A 20,344-nucleotide genomic window follows, 5' to 3' on the forward strand; every position below is an offset into this window, starting at 1 on the left:
CTGTGAGCTATGAAGCCACGGCACTCTACCCAGGGGGATAGCTTGAGGCTCTGTCTCAAAAAAAAAAGAAAGAAAGAAAATATGTGTACTCCTTTTCATAAATTCGGGGGTGTGTGTTAATCTGCATGTACTTTTAAAAGGGCACTATGTATACTGAAATTTTCTTTCTGATCATAATTGGTAACAAATCTTGGAATATACTGCTGTGGCCATGTCATTTGCAATTCATTCATTAATACAGTTTATTAATCGAGTCATCCACCCACTCAGACCCAACTAATATTTATTAGGTATTCGTGGCAGGCCTTTAAGATTGCTGCCCCCTGTTACCCACGTCCTGTGTGATCTCGCCTTGAATGTGCCAGAATTGGGAGTTTGATGAGATTTTACTCCCAGATATAGTGAAGGTGAAGATATAATTTTGACGATATAATTAAGATTTCTAATTAGATAACTTTGAATTAATCAAAAGAGAGATTATCCAAGTGGTCTGACCATTATAATCAGATGACCCCTTCTTAAAAGAGAGTTCGGGCCATCCTTGGAAAAAGAGATTTGAAACTGAAGAGCTGCTCTCTGCTGGCTTTAGAGACATAAGCAGCCATGTTGTGGGGGCGGGGGGCCACACGGCAGGGAAATGTGGGCATCCTTCAGGGGCTGAGGGCCACATTCCTAGAAACTCAAGACAATGAATTCTGCCAACAATCACAGGAGCTTCAAACCTCAGATAAGATGCCAACTCTGTTGATGCCTGGATGATAGCCTGGTGAGACCCTGAGCACAGGATCCAGCTGAGTTGGGCCCAGACTGCTGACCCTTGGAAACTGTGACATGATCAACATGTGTTCTTTTAAGCCACTAACTTTGTTGTGAAGCAATAGCAAATGATCACACTATCTATTATACGTCAGTTACTGGGATGCAGAAACGAATGAAATACCATTCTTGCTCCAAAGACAGTCTGGTGAAAGAGACATAAATGGCAAAAAGACACAATTTAGAGTGAAAAGAGTTATCATGGAAATAGGAATCAGGGTGCACTCCTGGTTAACCACAGAAGATTGGACACAAACTGCTGCCCAAACCCTGCATAATGCCAGGAAAGGGACCAAAGGCCGTCAGCTCATGAAGGGGAGGGCGATGTAAAGAGGTGAGGGGCAGCTTCTCTTCTGGGCAGATTGACTGGGAGGTGCAAACCTGGCATTTTCTGTGCCTGTGAATTCCTCCTTCACCTACCACATGGAGGAAGCCTGTTGGCAGTGGGAGAAAATGAGGTCAAGAAACAGAAATAGAGCATCAAGAAGTCACACAGATATTCCTGGGATGTTTGATGCTTGGGCTACAGCTGGCCCAGGTCCAGCTCAGGTCCCAGGGGTCTGCTTTTCACTTAAACAAACCAACAAAACTTAAGGGTAAACCTTGGCTTATTTTTAGTCTAAGTGTCCTGGCAAATTACCTCAGATAGATTAGTATACAGGAAAAAATAAGCTCTCGATAAATTCCAGTTATTCTCATCATTACTTAGCTGACTATTCCTACCAACTAAGCGTTGTGAAATCTTTAAGGGCTGCCACATAATTTCGAGGTGCTTAATAGGGAGGATGGACTTTTTTATATGTTGAAAGCCTCACATTCAAACAGTTCACGTGTGTCATTAAGGACAAGCACAGACATCTTAGGGGAGGCTCCTGCGGGCACGGTGAGATGTGTGCTTGCCTGTCACATATAGCCACTGAGAAGATGAAAAAGAGCCACGGAGATGAACATCTTGTTGGTGGTTGCTGTGGAACAGGTAGCTGTAGCCCTGGCAGTCTCAGGGCCTCAGCCAGCCCACGGAACATGCCTGGACATGCCTCCCACGTCTCAACCACATCTCTTTCTAGAAGGGGAGAGTCCATGTGCTGGCCCAGCTCCCCAGCAGGGGCCTGAGCTCCATGCATGGGACCCCAGAGGATGCCTAAACGTTTGAGCAAATCAAGTTGTCCAGGTCTAGGGTCAGCTCCGGCCCCAGCTGGGCCTTTCTCCTGCTGAGCTGGCCCATAGGCCTAGGGAGCCTGTCTGGGCTATGGATGACCTGCAGGTACTGGTCAGTGCTGCTGTTCTGCTGGTCACTGCTGGATGTCGCTGACATGGAATCAGATTCTGTGAGAGGTGGTTCAGACCTGGGCTTCACTCTGGGTCTCAGCGGGTGCTGTGGGTATCGGAAGTGTCGGGAGCGGGGCTTTCTGTGCACAGGCGTGGGCCTGGCTAGTTGGCCCTCAAAACTGTCATTCCAAGCCTGGTGGTGCACCCTTCCTCCTTGGTGCTCGAGGGCAAGGGTCTGGCTGTCTACCCTCTCACCAGTGTAGAAGTGAGGAGCCCGGTGGAGGTCTGCGAGTGAGCGTAGGGGGAATGGTTGCTCAATCAGATCCCCCCTCAGCATTGCCTCCTCTTCCTCAGTCAGCTGTGGAGAGGGAGGCTGCGGGGGGACCCGGTGCATGTACGGTCGCAGGCTTAGGGGGTATGTCTCCACAATATCACCTGAGGCTTCTATCTCGAAAAGTCTTTCTGGCCAGAAGGTCGGATGGATTTTCTTATGAGAGTCATATTCATTAATTATATAGTATCTAGGAGTTGGGGGCCTTTGACCCTGTGCCACCAAGGCTGAGGCCCTTGGTCCATGGAGGGGAGGGCTGACTTGGCGGAAGTCTTTCCGGAAAAGAGGTTCTGAGTGAACATCTTCAGTGTGCCTTGTAAATGTCACAGGTGTGCGCCATCTGCTCTTGTGAAGGTCCCCTGTGCTGGCACAAAGACCACGTGTGTACCTGTAAGGCAAAGGTGGTCAGTAGCCATGGCCTGCCTGGTCTCAGAGCCTCTCTCCTGAGCATTGTGAGAGCGAGGACAGCAGCCCCCTTAGTACCCTCACTGAACCTGGTTCTGAGGACCACGCCCGTAGAAATATTTGGGGAATCAGTGCCAATCCCTCCTCTGTGTCAAGGCCCTTCAGTGCCATGAAGAAAACACTTCAGACAGCAAAATTTCAAGTTCTTTGCTTGCTTAGTGATTATCTTAAAAAAATGACCTCTATTTTATCTAGGTTGCTTTCACTGTGCTACACTCAGAATCAATGTAACTCTCCATAGGAGTCTGGGCCAGTACAAATCTATTTCCTTCATCTTTCCAGATACACTATCTCCAGTATAGGAAGCAGGGTTCTACTTTCCTTTCATTCTGTAAAAAGTTTTAACAGTATTTCTTTTGCACAAGACTGAAACAGTTGACCCCCTATCCTGCATGGATGATCTTGCCAGTAACTTGACCAGCCTGGAGCTAAAATGTGGAATATCTGGCCATTGATATGGCCAGTCTGGAACTAAAAAATAAAAGACAAACAGCTAGAAAGGAATTGTATTGACTTAGGCTGTAGAAATGTTTAGCCTGGTTTGGCTGGAATGTTGGCTTACAGGTTACATAGCCTAGGAGAATTTGTCCTGTTTGTCAAATTTTGACACCCCCTTCCCACTGTCTCTGTTTCTCCTCAGCTCCAGCTGCTACTGTCTCCTGGCCCCAGAATTTAACAGCAGTTGCCTCCTGAAGCTGTTGAGAACTTCAAATCCCTGATGGCCCTTAAGCCTCCCTTTCCTGTGGCCTCTGGGCAGGGCTGGCCTCACATTTCAGGGGGCCAGCCTTTCTGTGTACCGAGGCAAAGACTCACCTGTTAGCACTGTGCCCTGGGTTGGATTTGGACACACCAGGAAGAGGTGAGCTGGGAGCCCTGGGCCCTGGCCTGGGGCTTGGTGGCACAGACTGGGCGACTGTTTCCAGCCTGCTGCTCTTGCTGCTAACTGAGCTGAAATTGGTCACATCGCCATTGTTTTGGGGTGTGGCTGAGTACACTGAGGACAGCTGGCTGATGCGGTCACTGTCATTTTGAAGCCTCTTGTTGCTTTCGTCCTGAGTCTGGATCCGGGCTGCAGGGAGAGAGAGGGAGGACTATGAGAAGGTGACACATTCAGCTGGGCTGAATTACCAGAGGTCTCACAATCAATTGGCTTCACTTGCAAATACACCTAATCCACGGACAATAAACAGTCTGTAATTGAAATAATTTCATCTGGGCAAACTGGAGCTGGGCGTGTAGGTGGAACCTGATGGACCTAGGGCTGTTCCAGGCACCATCTGATGTTCCTAGGGGGCAAAGCAGGTATCTGGCAGCTTTGGGGCTTTAATTCTTTCTCTATATAATGGATATAATGAATACAATCAAATAAACTGCAATTATAGTTTTTTGCAAACAGTTCACACAGCAGTCTATTATTAAAAAAAGATGTGGCCTTAAACTAGGAAGTAAACACTCAGCTAGTCTGCACAGGTCCTGGCTTTTGAAGATCATGTGAGCTAAATTACGCTCAATGAGCAAATCATCCTTGATAAGCGGCAGTAGGGTTTTATAGCGTAAGCCACAGTCATTTTCCTTCTGTCCTTTACAGGCTTCTCTCTGAAAAGCTGGTGGAGCCAGCGTGACCCTCAGGCCTCAGGGTTCCCACTCAGTTAGCATTTGCCCGGAGGGGACGAGGCCCCTCCCAATGAGCTCAGCATCAAACCAGCTCAGAGAATTGGCCCTGGAGCCTGGCTGGTCCACAAAAGCAGATCTTTGAGCTGCACCTGCCCACTGTCCTCTCTTTAGGCCACACTCACTTCTGCTCCTCATGCCCTCATTCTTTCTCCCCTAATGAGGCCAGAGGGGAACCGGTTTGTCCAGGCCACTGTGTCCTTGGGGAGCCATGGGTGTGCATTCCTTATTCAGGAATCTGCTCTGGCACTGCTCTGCAGGGATGGGACAGAGAGGACAGCACCTAGGAAGCTGGGCCCTGGAGGAGGGACACAGAGGGGTTCTTGCAAGGAAGAGATGGGCTACTCAGAGGAAGTCCACAAAAGGGAACCAGAGACAAATGTGCTTTGGGCTTCTCTCTAGCTTAACGTGCTTCTTTCTCTCTCCTAATTCAAAATTTCCTTCTGATTTTAGTTGTATTTTGGGGTCATTTGCATGCTTGGATATGATGTAAAAATTGAAAATTTAAACCAACATTTATATCCCTAGGTTATACTTTATTGTACCTAGTTAATTGTGAAAAACCACAGGTTATCAAATTGGTACCCTAAACTACCTTAAACTGCTATATTTCTAGGCAGCCACTAACTTGAGACATCAGATGTTGGCACTTTTTTTATTTTTTGAGACAGTCTCAAACTGTTGCCCTGGGTAGAGGGCTGTGGTGTCACAGCTCACAGCAACCTCTAACTCTTGGACTTAAGTGATTCTTTTGCCCCAGCCTCCCAAGTAGAGAAGTCTACATTTTAAAATACTTACCTTCTACCATTTGGGCAACCTTTTTCTTATCTTCTGATCTTGCCTAAAACGTAAATGATAACCATGTCTGTTGTGGATTTAAAGGAAGCAGCAACAAATATTATTTTGGGGGGAAAAGATTTATATGCCACTGCTCTTACCCTGGATGTGACTGAGTTACTACTGTGTTGTCCCTTAGGGCACTGTGCTCTGGGCTGCTCCGGCCTGTCACGTGAGTGAATAAATGCAGGTACCTGAGAGCTGAGTTTCATGCCTGCCCGGTTTTGTTTAGGGACAGCTAATTGATGGGACATGTTTAGAGTCTACCAGTAATAGTCTGCCTGAGTCATGAAGAGAAAACTATGGATCATTAACACTGGAGATACTGCAAAAGTGCCCTTTACAGCAATAAATGAATTTCTAATTGGACTTTTTATAAAACCAGTGTGTGCTTTTTTGTTATGGATTGACAGTCAGGGGAGATTTTTTTTTTTAAACTGGAAAAGATGGAAGGAGTGTTTTTCTTGGTGGTCTGGGGCTGGGTGAGGCTGGTGCAGGGTCCCAGGAGGTGCTCACCTGTTCTCTGGGCTGTGGAAGGGCAAGGTCAGCCCGACCCTGAGGGAGCCTCCTTCCATTTGTTCCAGGGGTGCCTCCCTGCCTCACCCCATCCCGGCCTGGAAGAGTATGTGGGGGAAGCAGGGGAAGAGAAACAGGAAGGTCTGGGGAGCGTTCACCTTCCTCTGATTGCTCTGAGAGATGGGATGTGAGTTCCAGATAGGAGAAAGGTAATGACAGCGAGAATTTAAAGATTGAAAGAGGTGAGTCTTTGGGTGCAAACAGATGCTACTGGGCTCAGAAGTCCATGTGACAAGGGCTGGGAAGGGGCCCTTTCTCTCCTCTGCCAGTCCATCTACCGGAGCCCACAGAAGTGCCCGGCACACCAAGGGCTCTGAGTGGCCACAGGAGAGGCCCTTGGAGAGGAGAAAAAGGAGGAGTGGTAAATGTGAACTATCCTTGGCTATTCTTAGAAATAATTCCGGGAGATCTTGGGGGTGGCGGCCTTACGCTATAGGGCGTGGCCAAGAGTAACTTGGACTGTGACCTCACTTGTATTCCCACATAGGCAAGGTCTCAGCATGTGGCCGACACACCCTCACGACAGCACAGTTCTTGGGATACTTGCGTTTTGGATCTGCATTCTGAGTTGGTGGTTGCTGAGCTTCAGGGACCGAGCGATGCTCTGCAGGTAATAGATGAGCATGCTAGGGCAGAACAGCACAACGTGAGCCCCGCAGCGGCCCCTGGCCCTCAGGTCTCTCCCTTACCGTGGGGGGAGGGGGCAGCAGGAACAAGAGGCCAGATGAGGGCTACCCACTGATCCCACCCCCGAGGACACAGTGTCTCAGAAAGTTCTCAAACCAGTGAGCACGGAAAGGGGCCCTTCTCCTCTCCTTCCTCAGCATTTCCCCGCCCCCCGCCCCACACACCTAGCATCCTGCACTGCAGATGGCAGTAGGAAGACAGGAAGGTGTGGGAGGCATTCTACAGAGTATCAAGCTGTGAGTTACTGGATTCACTTGCTTTTGTTTTTGTGAGCCAGATCTGGCAATGAGCCAGATTGCTTTTTAAGATTATTTACATTTCTGGAGAATAAGATAATGAAAATAATGGCATTCACACCCATTATGAGGGGGTCACTGTAATGGACTAAATGCTGTTGATGGATCAATGACCACCTGGATGGCAGTGGAGTGCTCCCTCCCCACCCCTGTGAGGCCCATTTCTCCATCGCTCAATACCTTGTGTGGCTCTGCTGTGTGACTCAGGGTCCCTGCTTCAACCATTAGGCTCCATAAGTGATTTTTGAATGAACTAATACATTTTATACAATTATTAGAAAGTGATGTGTTCTTGTTGGCCAGACACATGGAAGTGTCCCCAGAGCCACAGGTGTGGTACTCACAAAAGCAGCAGCACCGCAGGCAGGATGACCACCGGGCTGCTGATGTGTCCAGCCACAGAGCTGAACCACACGGGGAAGTCCTTCTCAATCGTCTCTGAGACAATATCATAAATTTTCTCTTGTCCACTGTGAGAAAGAAAAACACAACTCCAGATTTTGTTGCTCTTGGCAGAAGGATGCTACTGGACATCAAAAAGTACCTGGGCGCCCAGAGTCTACTACAAAATGTGGGTGTCATATGGAATAGTCATTCAGTCCACAGGAAGGATGGAAGGCAGGTTCATCCATTGGCTAACACCACAACATTACAAACGACAAAAATAAAACCCCATTGCTCACACACGTGTGTGGTGTATGTGTTCCCAGAGAGCACACAAAGACAAACTGAATGTTACATACACGTCGTGCCAGAGCTGACATAAAACAAATGCTAGGTGGAGCCAACTCTAGGGATTCCTACATGGGGACAGCCAGATAATGAAGAATAAAAAGTGAAGTGGACTCTCTTTTAGCCTTTTGGGTTTTGACCAGGTAGAATTTCTCTCTAGTCCAGGAGCAATGCTGTCTTTCTTTTTCATTTTAAAAAGTCTATCTGTTTTTAACATGAGCTCAGAGATGAAATCAAAGGAAGACCACTAGTCTTGGACTCAGAAGATGTGGGTTTGTGATCTTCCTGTGTAATTTACCTGCTGTATAAGCTGGGAGAAGGATTCGATTCAAGGAGGGTCTAGTTCCCCCCTAGCTGCCAGCAGGTGCAGGCAGAGCTGACGGAATCACAGCAGCTCACCTGAATGGGCCACAGTTTAGAGATGGCTTATATCGCACAATTGCGAAAATGGTGGGCAGCATGCACAGGAACAGCATGAACAGCAGCATAGCCAGGTAGAAGTTGTTGGATCTGCAAAGACACCAAATGCCATTTGCCGAGGTGGCTCCAGAGCCAGTTGCCAGAAATGCATGTGCTCAGACAAGCGACCCAGAAGACTCTTTGCAAACTGGCAAACTGAAAAGTCCTCCTCCCAGTCCTGCCTAGCCATGGGTCTGTGCCTGGGTCACATGCAGTTTAGAAACCTAGCAATCGGTGTTCACAGGTTTTCCAGCCCAGTCTGTTCATCTAATAATTTCTTAAGTACCTGTCCACTTCAAACCATGGGAGTGGTAAACCCAGAGCTCCCACCCCACAAGCTCAGTTTATGGAAAAGTCTTAGAACCATTCCCATCCTTCAGGATGGTTTGCTCTTTTGGTTACGACATTAGACTCTCTCACTCAGATGTGATTGGCACTTGGCCCCTTCTCCTCTCTGCTCCTGGCTGCTCTGGGTAAGTGCCCTGCCTGATGAAGCCCAGGTCCCTTGTCCTCCACTGCCCAGGTCCCTCACCCTCCACCCAGGCTGGGTCAGGGAGCTTGGCCGCCCTGGTCCCCCCTGAGGATGGCTTAGACCTATTTGGTATGTAAGGCCCTGTATTCAGTTCTGAATAGAGGAACAGTGGACTATCAACAGGGTGACTCTCACCTAGCACTCTTTCTGTTGTTCTGTTTTTCTGTGTCTGTCTAATGAAACAGATTTGACTAAAAGAGAATAGAAAATATTGGAATTCACAGAATGTGGTAGGTAGGTGAGTGTCAAGTGGTAAAAACCTCTCTCTCTTCTCTTTCTCTATGTGTCTGTATAGATAGCTATATGTATACAGACATACATATTACAAATATACATAAACACATATGTACATATATAAAAACATTTATGAATATATGCATATGTTTGTGCTACCAGGTGACATATAAACATACTGTCAAGTAGGTCTTGGTCAAAAAATTTGAAAGCCACGATAGACATATACAAATAACTATATAACTCATCAAAATCAAATAATGGAGCTCTAATCAAAGTGTTCAAAGTGTGTTATAAAATCAACAAAATGGCTAACATAAAAAACACAAGAAAGAACAAGTGTTGACAAAGCTGTGGAACACCTGAGACTCTCAGATAATGCTGGTGGCCATATGCTGGCCACCAGTTTAGAAAACGTTTTAGTGCTGTCTGCTAATGGTGAACTCATGCTGCCCTATGACCTAGCAATGCATTCCTTGGTATATACCCAGCAAATAGTACTCATGAGGATGGTCAAGGTGGCCTCATTCATTACAGCCGACCACTGGAAACAACCAGTGTGCCCATCAGCAGTAGCATGGAGCAAGAAATTGGGGTGTATTTCCTCAGGGGGTGAATCTCACAAAGACAATGCTGACACACACAAAAGAGCACATACCATATGTGACTGCATTTCCACACAGTCAAAACGACGCAAACCTAATCACGCTGTTAAAGGTGGCTCTGGTGTCGCTTGCATTGTGTTGTTTGGTTTGGGTGCTGGTCACATACTTGGGTGCAGCTGTGAAAATGCATCAAGCTAACCATTTAGCATTGATGCAATCTTTCCAAATGAGCATTAAATTTCAGTTAAAAAGTTTAAAAAATGTTTCATGAGTTTATGAAGAGTTAAGGATTATTTCTAAGGATGAGGCACTGGAAAAGACATCCTGGGAGAAAGGGAATTGGAGGACAGGCAGGATTTCGACAGGAAGAGAGGGGGTAGACCCCCAGCTGGAGGACGCCCTGGGCAAGGCGCAGGTGGATGGTGTACCTGAGTCTCTGCGTTCTCTGCGTGAAGCGGACCTGTGCTTACCCACCTGGAGGCTCGGAATACTTGCTGGTGGGGCACGTTGCAGGTCAGCACAGCCCAGCTCCGCAGGTACATAAGCCCGATGAGTTTGAGAACATTGAACGCAGGGAGGCAGGGTGCGAAGAAGGCCCCCATCCTACAACAGGGAGCAAGGTCAGATGGCGTACGTTCTCTCCCAGTCTGTGTATTTTCTGGGGCCAGAAGCCCATGGACGAACATGGGATTTATATCCTGTGCTTAAAGAACAGGACAAGCTCCTGAAGTGCTGAGACCACAGCCCTCCACCTTCTGGGGATAAACAAGTCACAGAAGATGGGGAGTGATCCTTATTTTAACATATCCTCTTTGTGAAGGACTAAGTATTGGTCTCTTTTCACACTTGAGCAAAGGAAGGGCCTTCCTCTGGGGAGAAGGCAATTCACAATGAGCTGCAGATTTTACCCATCTGGGGTAATAAACTACTTCTTCGGGGTTTCATCAGCATAAGCCAGGCACCTGATCCCACTGGACGCTGCACTGAGTGTCCTCACGTATTTCAGCTCATTTAACCTTTTACAGTTGTGAAAGAAGGAATAGATTACATTCAGTGTAGACAGACAAGGAAAGCACATCTGGGAAAATTATGTGATTTGCCCCAAAACATGTCACTAACTAAAGGGTAACCCTCTATCATCCAAAATAGAATACATTTGAGAGTAAAAGATCTGGGTCCACCGGCAAGAGCGAGGCCACCTAGGAAGCTGTCACCCTGTAAAAATATGTCTAGCGGGGAACACAATCTTGGTTCTCCGATCATCTGTCTACCAGTTTACAGTGGGTATGCATTCAATATAATACTTGTGGAATTTGTGTCTAATACTAGAAATAAGCACAGATATATTTAAAGCAAAAGTCTTTTTAGAAAAGGTTTGATTTCTCATAGTAGGCAGAAATGTCACTACCTATTTGATGTTAGGCAAGATACGTATATAGCTCCTCATTTCTAAAATGGGGAAAATAACTGCAGTTACGAGGATTAAATAATTTACTACAGGCATAAAAGTGCCTGGTATCTAACTCATGTTGAATAAATGTTGCAGATCATTTTAAGTACTGTACTAGTAAAGATATTTTGTAAAATATAGTGGACCATAAAAGTATAGAAGAGTATAGAATTTGACTGGAGGAATATTACTTTGTAACTCCCAATTCCCCGTCATTTTATTGGATGGTTGTGAAGAGAGTTTGTGTTCTCTGAATGCATGGAAGGAACCTCCATGGTTTTCTGTTTCTTCATCTGCTTGTGTTTTAACAAATAGCACTCTTGTGGTCCAGTAGATAAAACCAGAGATGAGGCTCACTAAGGGAGCTCATTGCTGTGCCCTGGGGACATGCTGTAAGTGGAGGGGATGGGATTGCTCGGGCCTGGGAGGGACCCAGGGTGGACAGGTGTCCTAGGCTTTGGGCCTTCCCCCAGGGAGGTCCTACAGTCTGGGGTATGACTGTGCCCTGGACCTGGTGTCTAAGTGAAAATAAGAAGTCACAGAAAGGAGAGTGGGGTATGAGACAGATAGGCCGAGGTCCCTGCTGGGACTGCAGCCACTCCTGAGGTCCCCAGGGAGCAGCAGTGTCCTTTCCAAGCCTTCCTTGGTCCTCCCCAGTGGCTTATTCTGGTTTCTGTGCAGGTTTTGTTGTTGTTATTTTTGGGAGGGGGCTATGACCAATAAGAGCTTAAAGATGGACTATTTTATAATTTCTTCCTGCAAAATTCCTATAAATGGGTAATAAAATTACTATCCACAATAGCTGCCCTTAGAAATAGCCTTTCTTAATACCTATGACTGTATTTGTTATGGTCATGTTCCATCCAGACTAGGAAAATAAAAAATCTTGGCCCCGATAGGATGAAAGCAAAGCAGTAGCTTTGATACCTACCAAATCATTCCTTGGTTGTAGACCAAATGGAGCACATTCTCAGCTATTTTGAATTCCCCATATTCAGGCTGCAAGAGAAAATAAACTTTAGCATAAAGATAGCTCCATGTTCTTTGCGTAAATCAGTTCATTACACACACTCACATATGAAATTCTTTGCTCTCATAGGCATGTAGAGGTCAGAGCCTGTGGGCCACGCAGCAAATGATGAATGTTAAGAAAGGGGTGGAAACCCAGCTTTGAACACCCTTCCTTTCTTCCCTCATGGATGAGTTCTGACAATTAAGTTCACGAACTCATCCTAGAAAAAGTGCTACATACCTCATGGTTGGGTATCCCTAGGGTCACCTTAGGGGTACTCCCCTTCTTCATTGCATGAAGGTCTGATTCATGCAGTGAATCTGGTGAACTAGCCACCATGTGTGTACATTGGAAGCACCATACTGACAACTTAGGAAGGCTTCATAAGCTTGGTAAATCACTGTCTCAGAGCTGCGTTCGTGCTGATGTGTGGTTTTTTTTGCCGAGTGGCTTTCATTATTGTTGTTGCCTGTTTTTGTTTGCCATAAGATGACAGCTCTGATGGCCATTCCAGAAAAAGAGTTCCAAAATTGCTTTGAAGGGTGGCCCGGCCCCTGGTGTTGGTGCATAGCTCCCCAAGGGGAGCCCTTCCCAGGTGAACGCAGTGATATTCAGCAGGGAGATCTGTAGCACTGTTTCTAGGATAAATTTGCAAACCTGACTGTCACCTCGTACTTTTTTTCCATGTATACACGTAACTGTTTCCCAGTCTTGGCATTGGGGAGAGATGGATTTGGCCATAGGAATTTCCCCAGAGAACACAGTACTTTACTTACAAACTTATTTTCCAGGTCCCAACACCAGTAGTCACTTAAGTACCGGACGAAAAGCCCCCGGAAGAAGTCTATGAGCAGAATGCTGGCCACAGTGAAGAGCATGTCAATGATGGACAGCTTCAGCATCTCCTGAAACAGAGGTGTCCCTGCATGCCATCATGGCCCACCCTCCATGGCCTCTCCTCCCGCAGGGTCCTCCTTGTCCGCGCCTCCTCCAGGGTCTTCTGGTCTCTGGTCATCCCTAGCTAAAGGCCTCTCCAATGGCACCTGCATCCCACATCTTTAAAAGGAGCAGGGGGCAGAAGGGTGGGATTCTGGCATGTAGTTGGTGCTGAGGAAATACTGGCTAATTTGGATTTTGGCACCTGCAGTCAGCATTGTGCGAAACTAGGAGAAAATCTAAACCTGTGGTTCTCCGTCCACAGGACACCCCTTAAGGCCTGGGACTCACTGCCCTGGGCTAAGTCTGTGGGGCTGCGATTCTCTGTACAGACAGTAGAGGGCACAGACTTTGCAGCAGATGCCTGTCTGACCTTCACTCTGCTCTTCACTGTCTGTGTCCTTGGGCAAGTTACTTGATCACTTGTGCCTTAGTTTCCTCATCTGTGCCTATAAGGGTGACAGTAACAGGACTCTTATGAGGACTAAGCACTCAGAAAAGGGCCCAGCACATAGGAAATACTGTATGAGTCTTTGCAATGATTATCATTATTAATTTTCAGATGGAGAAGATCAAACCCCACTGAACTTCCTTTTCTATACAATAGGGTGAGTGGACCTCAGAGAGCTGCTGGGTTGAATGATGAAATGGCTGAGGAAGGGCTCCGTAGGGATGATCCACCTGGCCAACGTATGTTTCCCAGCACTGGTCCTGTGGACTCAGAGTGTACAGTATGGTCCTGTTTGCCTTTGGGAGAGGCACTGTGTGAGTGGGGACACTAGTCTCTTCCAAGGCCCATGTGCTATTTCTCCCGAGCCCTATTCCAGGCCAAGGTGTAGACCATTTCTCTTCTTGGAGGGCTGTCCTGGTGGCAAAGAAGGTAGTGGAATCCACCCAGTGACTTGTGTTGTTTTTGGTAGCAGCTTCCTGTGGATAGAGGGAGGGAAGGAAGAAAAAATGTTGTCCGCATATTTATAAATAAAAATCCATCATGGACACCAATGGTAACATTGCATTGCTTGGGAGTAATCATTCTCTCTCTCCCCCTCTGCCCTGCTCTCTCTCTTGACAGCCACTTGACTAGACTTGCCCCCAGTAATGGAACACAGAGATATTTACTGGTCCCTGGTAAGTGTCAGAAACTGCTTTAGCTAACATACTTTCTCTCTCTCCATCCTCACTAGAGTCCCAGGTAAGGATTATTACTCCCATCTTCAGATGAGGAGGCTGAAACGCAGTGAGTTGAAGTCCAGTGCTCAAGGTTACCCTGACAGTAAGTGGCAGGTAAGGACCCGGGTCTGTGTTGTCTCAAGGCCCTGATGCAAAAAAATTACTCTCTGTGGCCTCTTCTGCCTATAGGTCTTGAAATCTGATGCTAGTATAATGTGTCTTGGGAAAATAATCTTAAGAAATCTCCTCCTTCTCTTCCCCCATCACTTGGGATAGCCTTGTAGGTGGGGCAGGTTGAAATGGATGCCTGAGCAACCCTGGGCAGGGAGTGGATACTCCTGGTGGGCCGGGATGGGGGCGCCCTCTCCGATCTGTTCCTCATGAGATGACTATTCTCTGTGGATTTTTGAGTGAGTCCATGGCCTGTTGCTTTTCCTTTTCATTTTCAATAACCATTGATAGCTTCTCTCAATGGGATTAAGGAAGTATGGTACAAAAAATCAAAAAGCCACAGTTCTTATCCCAGCACTATCACTTACTAGCCACTAACTGTGGCCTGAGCTTCTTTATCTGGAAAATGGTATTAATTTTTCTATCTTTATCTCCAGAAGGCCACAACTGAGTTGAGTTTGGAGCAAGAGATGTGGAATACAGGCACAGCAGTGATGTTTCAATAATGAAGAAGACCCTGGTGGGGGCAGGGTGAGGAGGGCAGGGGCACTCACCTCAATACTCATGCTGTTAACTTTGTCCAGGAGAGCAATGATCAGACTGTAGAGATTCCCAAGGTACAGCACAAGGACCCTGAAAGCCACAAGCCCACCTTGAGAGACAAGGCCATTGCACACAAGTCCATGCTTTAGACCCAGCTTGTGGTTGCGTTGACTATGACTATGTGGATAGTGGCTGCCACACCTGGTTTCCTTTAGAATCACCTTGAGAAGACTTAAATAAATGCAGGATTCGAGAATCCATCCTGCTTCAGTAAGTCTGGAAGGAGTCTGAGAATCCTTTTATGGCCTTCCAGGTGATTCTGCTATAGCTCATCTTCCATCAGCATTGTAAAAATGCTAGCATAGCAGGGCAGTGCCTGTGGCTCAGTGAGTAGGGTGCCGGCCCCATATACTGAGGGTGGCAGGTTCAAACCCAGCCCCAGCCAAGCTGCAATAAAAGAAAAAAAATGCTAGCATAGCAGAAAGGGTGTGAGTTTAGGAAATGAGGCTCCATAGTGTAGTGTAAAGTGTGTGTCTTTGTGTCACACTTTCTGGTTTGAGAAGTGATTCTCTCCCTGCCTCATCTCATTTGATCCTCACAGCTCTGTGAGGTGCACACTGAAACACAGAGGGAGCTAACTGACCAGCTCAGGCTCACACAGTGAAAAGAGGCAGGATGCAATTTCAGGATGTCAGGCCCTGCTTCTGAAATACAGGAGGACCCTCCAGAGCCACTGAGGGTCATGGGCACAGGTCCCCCATGTGGACCACCAGGATGTTGCTGGAATTACCAGCAATAGTCTCAATCAACCAGTAATCTAAGACTTGATGTCAGTTTCCCCAGAAATGAAAGGTTTTGGAAACAGATCATGGAATTTCTCAGGATGCAGGCATGGGTCTTACTGGGAACCTGTCTGGGGGAATAAGATGAGAAGGGACAATGGCAGGTGTACAGATACTTCAGTGGGACAGTTGGCACTTTGAGAATCATGGAACCAGTGTCAGTTGATGGGAAAACATCTATATCTTGAGGAAAAGACTCCAAACTGAAAGAATGAGTTGGCCACAGGCCTCCGGTGTAAAGCTGACCATCTGTGTGAAGTGGGCAGAGAATCAGAGGAGGGGCCACCTCCGGGGACAGCACTGTAACTCCTGATGGCTTTTCCTCTGAAATTGAGAAGGGATGACCTTCAATAATAACGCCAGGACCTTTATAACTCTGCATCTGCAGTACCGAGGCCAGGGAACCCCTCCGTGTGTGTACAGCAAGCATGGGGGCAGGACTGGATCAATGGCATCTCCAGCTGTCTGGACACTGCATTGCTCTGGTCCTCACCACAACTCAGATAAAAGGTAATGCAGTTGGCTGGTAAGTTAGTGGAATATTACTTAGATAATATGCCTTACTCTTAGTACTGGAATTAGCACTAATTTGTCTGGGGTAAGTCTCTGATGCCTCTGTTTCTCTAGTTTTAAACATGAATAACGAGGCCAATCTGTGTAATAGGATTGCCTTTAGACCAAATGCAATAATAGAATTGAGTCTCCTCAATGCCGCCAATGAGGAAGGAGATGAGGACGGCACTGCTCTCTTTCAGGTCTAAGGAGGCTTATTCCAGGTCTACCCCGGGCTGTGAGGGTTTGGTCAACATGTGCTCTTTCTAAATCCTGTTTTTCCACCTTTGAAATGACAGTTCGGAGGGTGGAAATTGTGACCCTCAAGCCAGGCTGCCTATTTGTCAGTAAAGCCACATGGGAGTGCCACACCCTGTGCTGTGGATCGTTTGTGGCTCCTGCCAAGCCACAGCCTCAGGTGAGGAGCTGTGACAGACTGCACGACCCAGGAGACTTCAAATGTTTACTACCTGCCCCTTTCCAGAAGATGTTCTGACTCCGGAAAGAGAGCGAGTCTCCCCAGAGTGGTCTGTGGAAGTTCTGTCGTTCCGTAGAATGTCACTTGGCATCATGGGAAGAAGCAGGGCGAGTGTCGGGCAGGTAGTGTGGCTCTTAGCGCCTGCACTGTTGCACGCAGCTTCACAAGACCTCGCCTGACCCTGCTATGGCAGCTAATTTATAAGGGAGGTGAAAACACTCAGGGAGGGGGTGGGGGAAGAACAGGTGGGTTTTCAGGAAGACAGAGATAAAGCTGGTGCTAGAAATTAATGTGCTTGTTCTGACTCCTGCAGGAGGTGTGCCGGGCGTCCCCTCCCTCCAACACACCAGCCTGTGTTGGCCACCTGCTGTTGCAACCACAGGCATCCTGGCAGCAAGACTGAGAAAGCCTGTGAGTCTGTGCTTTAGGGGAATTACCAGCAAAGTGCTGACTGTCCCTCTCACGTCTGGAAAAACAGCCTGGGTCTCTCTCACTGCTCAGACAAACTATGGAGAGCCCTCAACAGTAGGGGGAGACCAGACACTCACCATCATCTTTTGGTCATCTTTTCTTGCCTTTCTTCTGCCTGTTCTGCCCTTTCCCTTCTCCTGTCATCCCTCCTCCCCTACCCCCCTCCCTGTGCCCTCCTAGTGTTTGCTCTTCTTGGATTACATCCCTAGGTGAAGTCCTGTGCCAAGTGTTGGGGAAGCTCTCGAGGCAGGGACATTCCCCCTGGGGCTGGGCAGATGGGTGAGTGAGGCCTTTCCTGCAGGGCTACCATACCTCGCCAGCTGGAAGCGCAGTGTGGTCCGTGGGTGGTACATCTCCAAGGCAGCGATGAGGTCGAAAGCAGATGGAGCTAGCATGGTGACGAGAGAGACCACCACGCTCACCTACGGAGAGAGCATGTGCCAGACCCTGCATCCTGCAGCCCCCAGCCTCATTATCTGCACTGGGTCAGCAGCTGTGCACAGCACTGGAGTTCCTACGCAGGAAACGTCCCCAAATCTCTACTAATTAGCTTTTCTTCAAATGAATGCTGCTACTTTATCATATCCTTATTTTTCTTTTTTAAACAACGTTCCTTAAGTGTTCTGAGGACACTAGTACGTGCCATTTGGAATTCAGTAGCATTTCTGCCACATTTTTCAATTACTGTCGCTATTTATACTTCCCTGACCTTGGGTGGAAGATGAAATCACTAAAACTATTATGACTAGCAAAGAGGAGACGGAGAGGTAATTTAATATTCCCTCTGCACATGGGAGATTAATCACCTAGAGAGTTAGGCCTGGCTCTTGTTCTTCTGTGTTTATAGCAAAAGGGAGTTTTAGCAGATACACAGATGTTTCAGCTAAAATAAGAAATAGTTTCTGACGTATCTTTTAAGACACTATCCATCTGTCTGTAAATGTACAAACATAACTTTACATAACCCATTAATTGACACAAAGTGCACAGGGGCATGGGAAAATATTACCTGTGCAGAATCACACTTTGATATGTGGATAAATATGCACAGGATAAGCTGACGGCCGTCTTATTGCCTACACACTTTGCTTATGGTAATAATTTTCCCAGAAGTGGTCTGAGAGGTAGTTTCTGTGCTATTTCAAATCCTTACAGGTGAATTAGGTCAACCTATTGGGACAATGATTCTATAACAAAAAGTAAGAATTCTAAAATCATCCATAATCTTCTACTTTGTCATTTTCTATTTATGGGAATATTCACATAAGGTGGGGAAAAGTTGGTTTAAAAAAGAAGCCATCTGCGTGAAGCTGGTCCTGGAAGCAGTATTTATAATGTACATATATGGAAGTCACCGCAGTGCTCACACACTGGTCGCTGGTCAACTTTGGGACAGACACTGGGGTGCAGGGCAGGGACTAATGCCAGGCTGCAGGTGCAGCATCAGTGTGCACACGCGTGGATGTGAGGGGACAGCCTGGGAGGGGCAGCACTCACAGGTAAAAACTACACTGAAAGGTCATTTTTCAATCAAAATCTTTCCCAATGCAACAATAAAATCACTTGGTCTAGAGTGGTTGCTGACATCCTGGCTCACAGCCCTTCCCGTCCCTGCTCTAGGGGAGAGGACTGAAGATTTCCCTGGCGACGTTCCTGCCTCTCCACTTAGAAGACAAGGCCAGGCTACTTCTGTGCCTTTTTTGGAGGGTGCCGCAGGTCCTGGCCGTGGGTACCTCATTCTTCTCCCAAAGCGTCAGCTCCTTCTTGGACTGCTCCAGCTTCTGGGACCGGTCCACCACGAAGTAGATGAGGTAGATGCTTCCAGCCAGTGAGAGCAGCACCAGGATGTTGGCGATGACCCTCAGACAGACGGTCACTGCCCTGTGGAAGAGGCAGCGTGAGGACAGTGCCCAGAACAGTCCCACGCTCGCAGTGGGGAGTAGAACACATCCGCCCTGAAAACAGCGAGTCATAAATGTAACCAGCCAGCATTGATAAACAAACAGCACTGGTATTTGGATTTCAGCTCTTTGCTACTTAAAATTGGAGCCCTGTAGTAGGTACATATGAGATATAGGCGTTCCAGTAACTGTGTTCAGCAGAAAGAGGGTGATGGGGGAGAAAGGAGGGTGGGAGCAGGGACAAGGTGGAGATGGGAGGGACTAATGATTCTGCCTGTCCTTGCATGTGGTGGGTCTGGCAATGTCCCCAATACAGGCATGTGCCACAGGACAATGTTTGGGTCAACAAGAGATGGTATGTACAACGGGTGTCCCGTAAGATTACAGTGGAGCTAAAAAGTCTCTATTACCTAATGAGATCACAGTGCAACAAATTACTCATGTGTCTGTGGTGCTGCTGGTGTGAGCAGACCTACTGTGATGCCAGTTTGTGTAAAAGTACAGCACATTGATAGTATAGGACTGTGTCAATATGTTACATATTTACTATACTTTTGGTCATTGTTTTCCAGTGTGTTCCTTGTATTTATAAAAAAAGGTTAACTGTAAAGCAGCCTCAGGCAGGTTCTTCAGGAGGCCTTCTAGAGGGGGCATTGTCTTTCAGGAGATGACGGGCTCTGGAGACCCTCCAGTGGGACCAGCAGCGGTGGGCAGAAGACAGTGATGGTCCCAGAGCTGGACAGGTCTAGGCTAGTGTGTGTGCTCTTGTCTTAGTTTTTAACAGACAAGTTTAAAAAGTAAAAAAATGTTAAAAATAGGAAAAAGTTTATAGAATATGGATACAAAGAAAAAATAATTTTATGCAGCTGTGCAATGTGTTTGTGTTTTAAGCTACATGTTATTACAAAAGAGGCACAAAGTTAAAACAAATTTAAAAGTTTTTAAAGTAAGAAAGTTTTTGACAGTAAACTAGGGTTAATTTATTACTGAAGAAAGGAACTTAGAAAGAAAGGAATTCAGTGTAGCCTAAGCTTATGAAGTCTGTGGGAGTGGACAGCAGCGTCCCTGGCCTTCACGTTCACTCCTCACTCACTCTGCCACTCACCCAGGGCCCCTTCCAGTCCCGCAAGCTCCATTCGTGGTAAGTGCCCTTATACCGGTGCACCAGTTTTTAGCTTTTTTGAGAGAGCCTCAAGCTATCCCCCTGGGTAGAGTGCCGTATCTTCACAGCTCACAGCAACCTCCAACTCCTGAGCTCAAGCGAGTCTCCTGCCTCAGCCTCCCAAGTAGCTGGGACCACAGGCGCCC

At 47.2% G+C, this 20,344-nt stretch overlaps 1 protein-coding gene across 1 annotated transcript in view; it reads right to left on the bottom strand.

The window, feature by feature from the left end:
• Nucleotides 1-1,957: 1,957 nt before the first annotated feature.
• Nucleotides 1,958-20,344, bottom strand: part of TMC3 (transmembrane channel like 3) — a 42,271-nt gene continuing 23,884 nt past the window's right edge. Inside the window, exons 10-22 of the mRNA XM_003784587.2 lie at nucleotides 18,869-19,016; nucleotides 17,448-17,557; nucleotides 14,804-14,882; nucleotides 13,590-13,835; nucleotides 12,749-12,877; nucleotides 11,892-11,959; nucleotides 9,985-10,113; nucleotides 8,080-8,190; nucleotides 7,293-7,418; nucleotides 6,513-6,591; nucleotides 5,351-5,393; nucleotides 3,695-3,950; nucleotides 1,958-2,804 (exon numbers count right to left, since the gene is read on the bottom strand). Coding sequence (XP_003784635.1) covers nucleotides 1,958-2,804; nucleotides 3,695-3,950; nucleotides 5,351-5,393; nucleotides 6,513-6,591; nucleotides 7,293-7,418; nucleotides 8,080-8,190; nucleotides 9,985-10,113; nucleotides 11,892-11,959; nucleotides 12,749-12,877; nucleotides 13,590-13,835; nucleotides 14,804-14,882; nucleotides 17,448-17,557; nucleotides 18,869-19,016 — 2,371 coding nt within the window. The remainder of the gene's footprint in view (nucleotides 2,805-3,694; nucleotides 3,951-5,350; nucleotides 5,394-6,512; nucleotides 6,592-7,292; nucleotides 7,419-8,079; nucleotides 8,191-9,984; nucleotides 10,114-11,891; nucleotides 11,960-12,748; nucleotides 12,878-13,589; nucleotides 13,836-14,803; nucleotides 14,883-17,447; nucleotides 17,558-18,868; nucleotides 19,017-20,344) is intronic.

Source organism: Otolemur garnettii, unplaced genomic scaffold (genome assembly GCF_000181295.1).
Source record: "Otolemur garnettii isolate 467f Iridium unplaced genomic scaffold, OtoGar3 scaffold00011, whole genome shotgun sequence".
Taxonomy (NCBI): domain Eukaryota; kingdom Metazoa; phylum Chordata; class Mammalia; order Primates; family Galagidae; genus Otolemur; species Otolemur garnettii.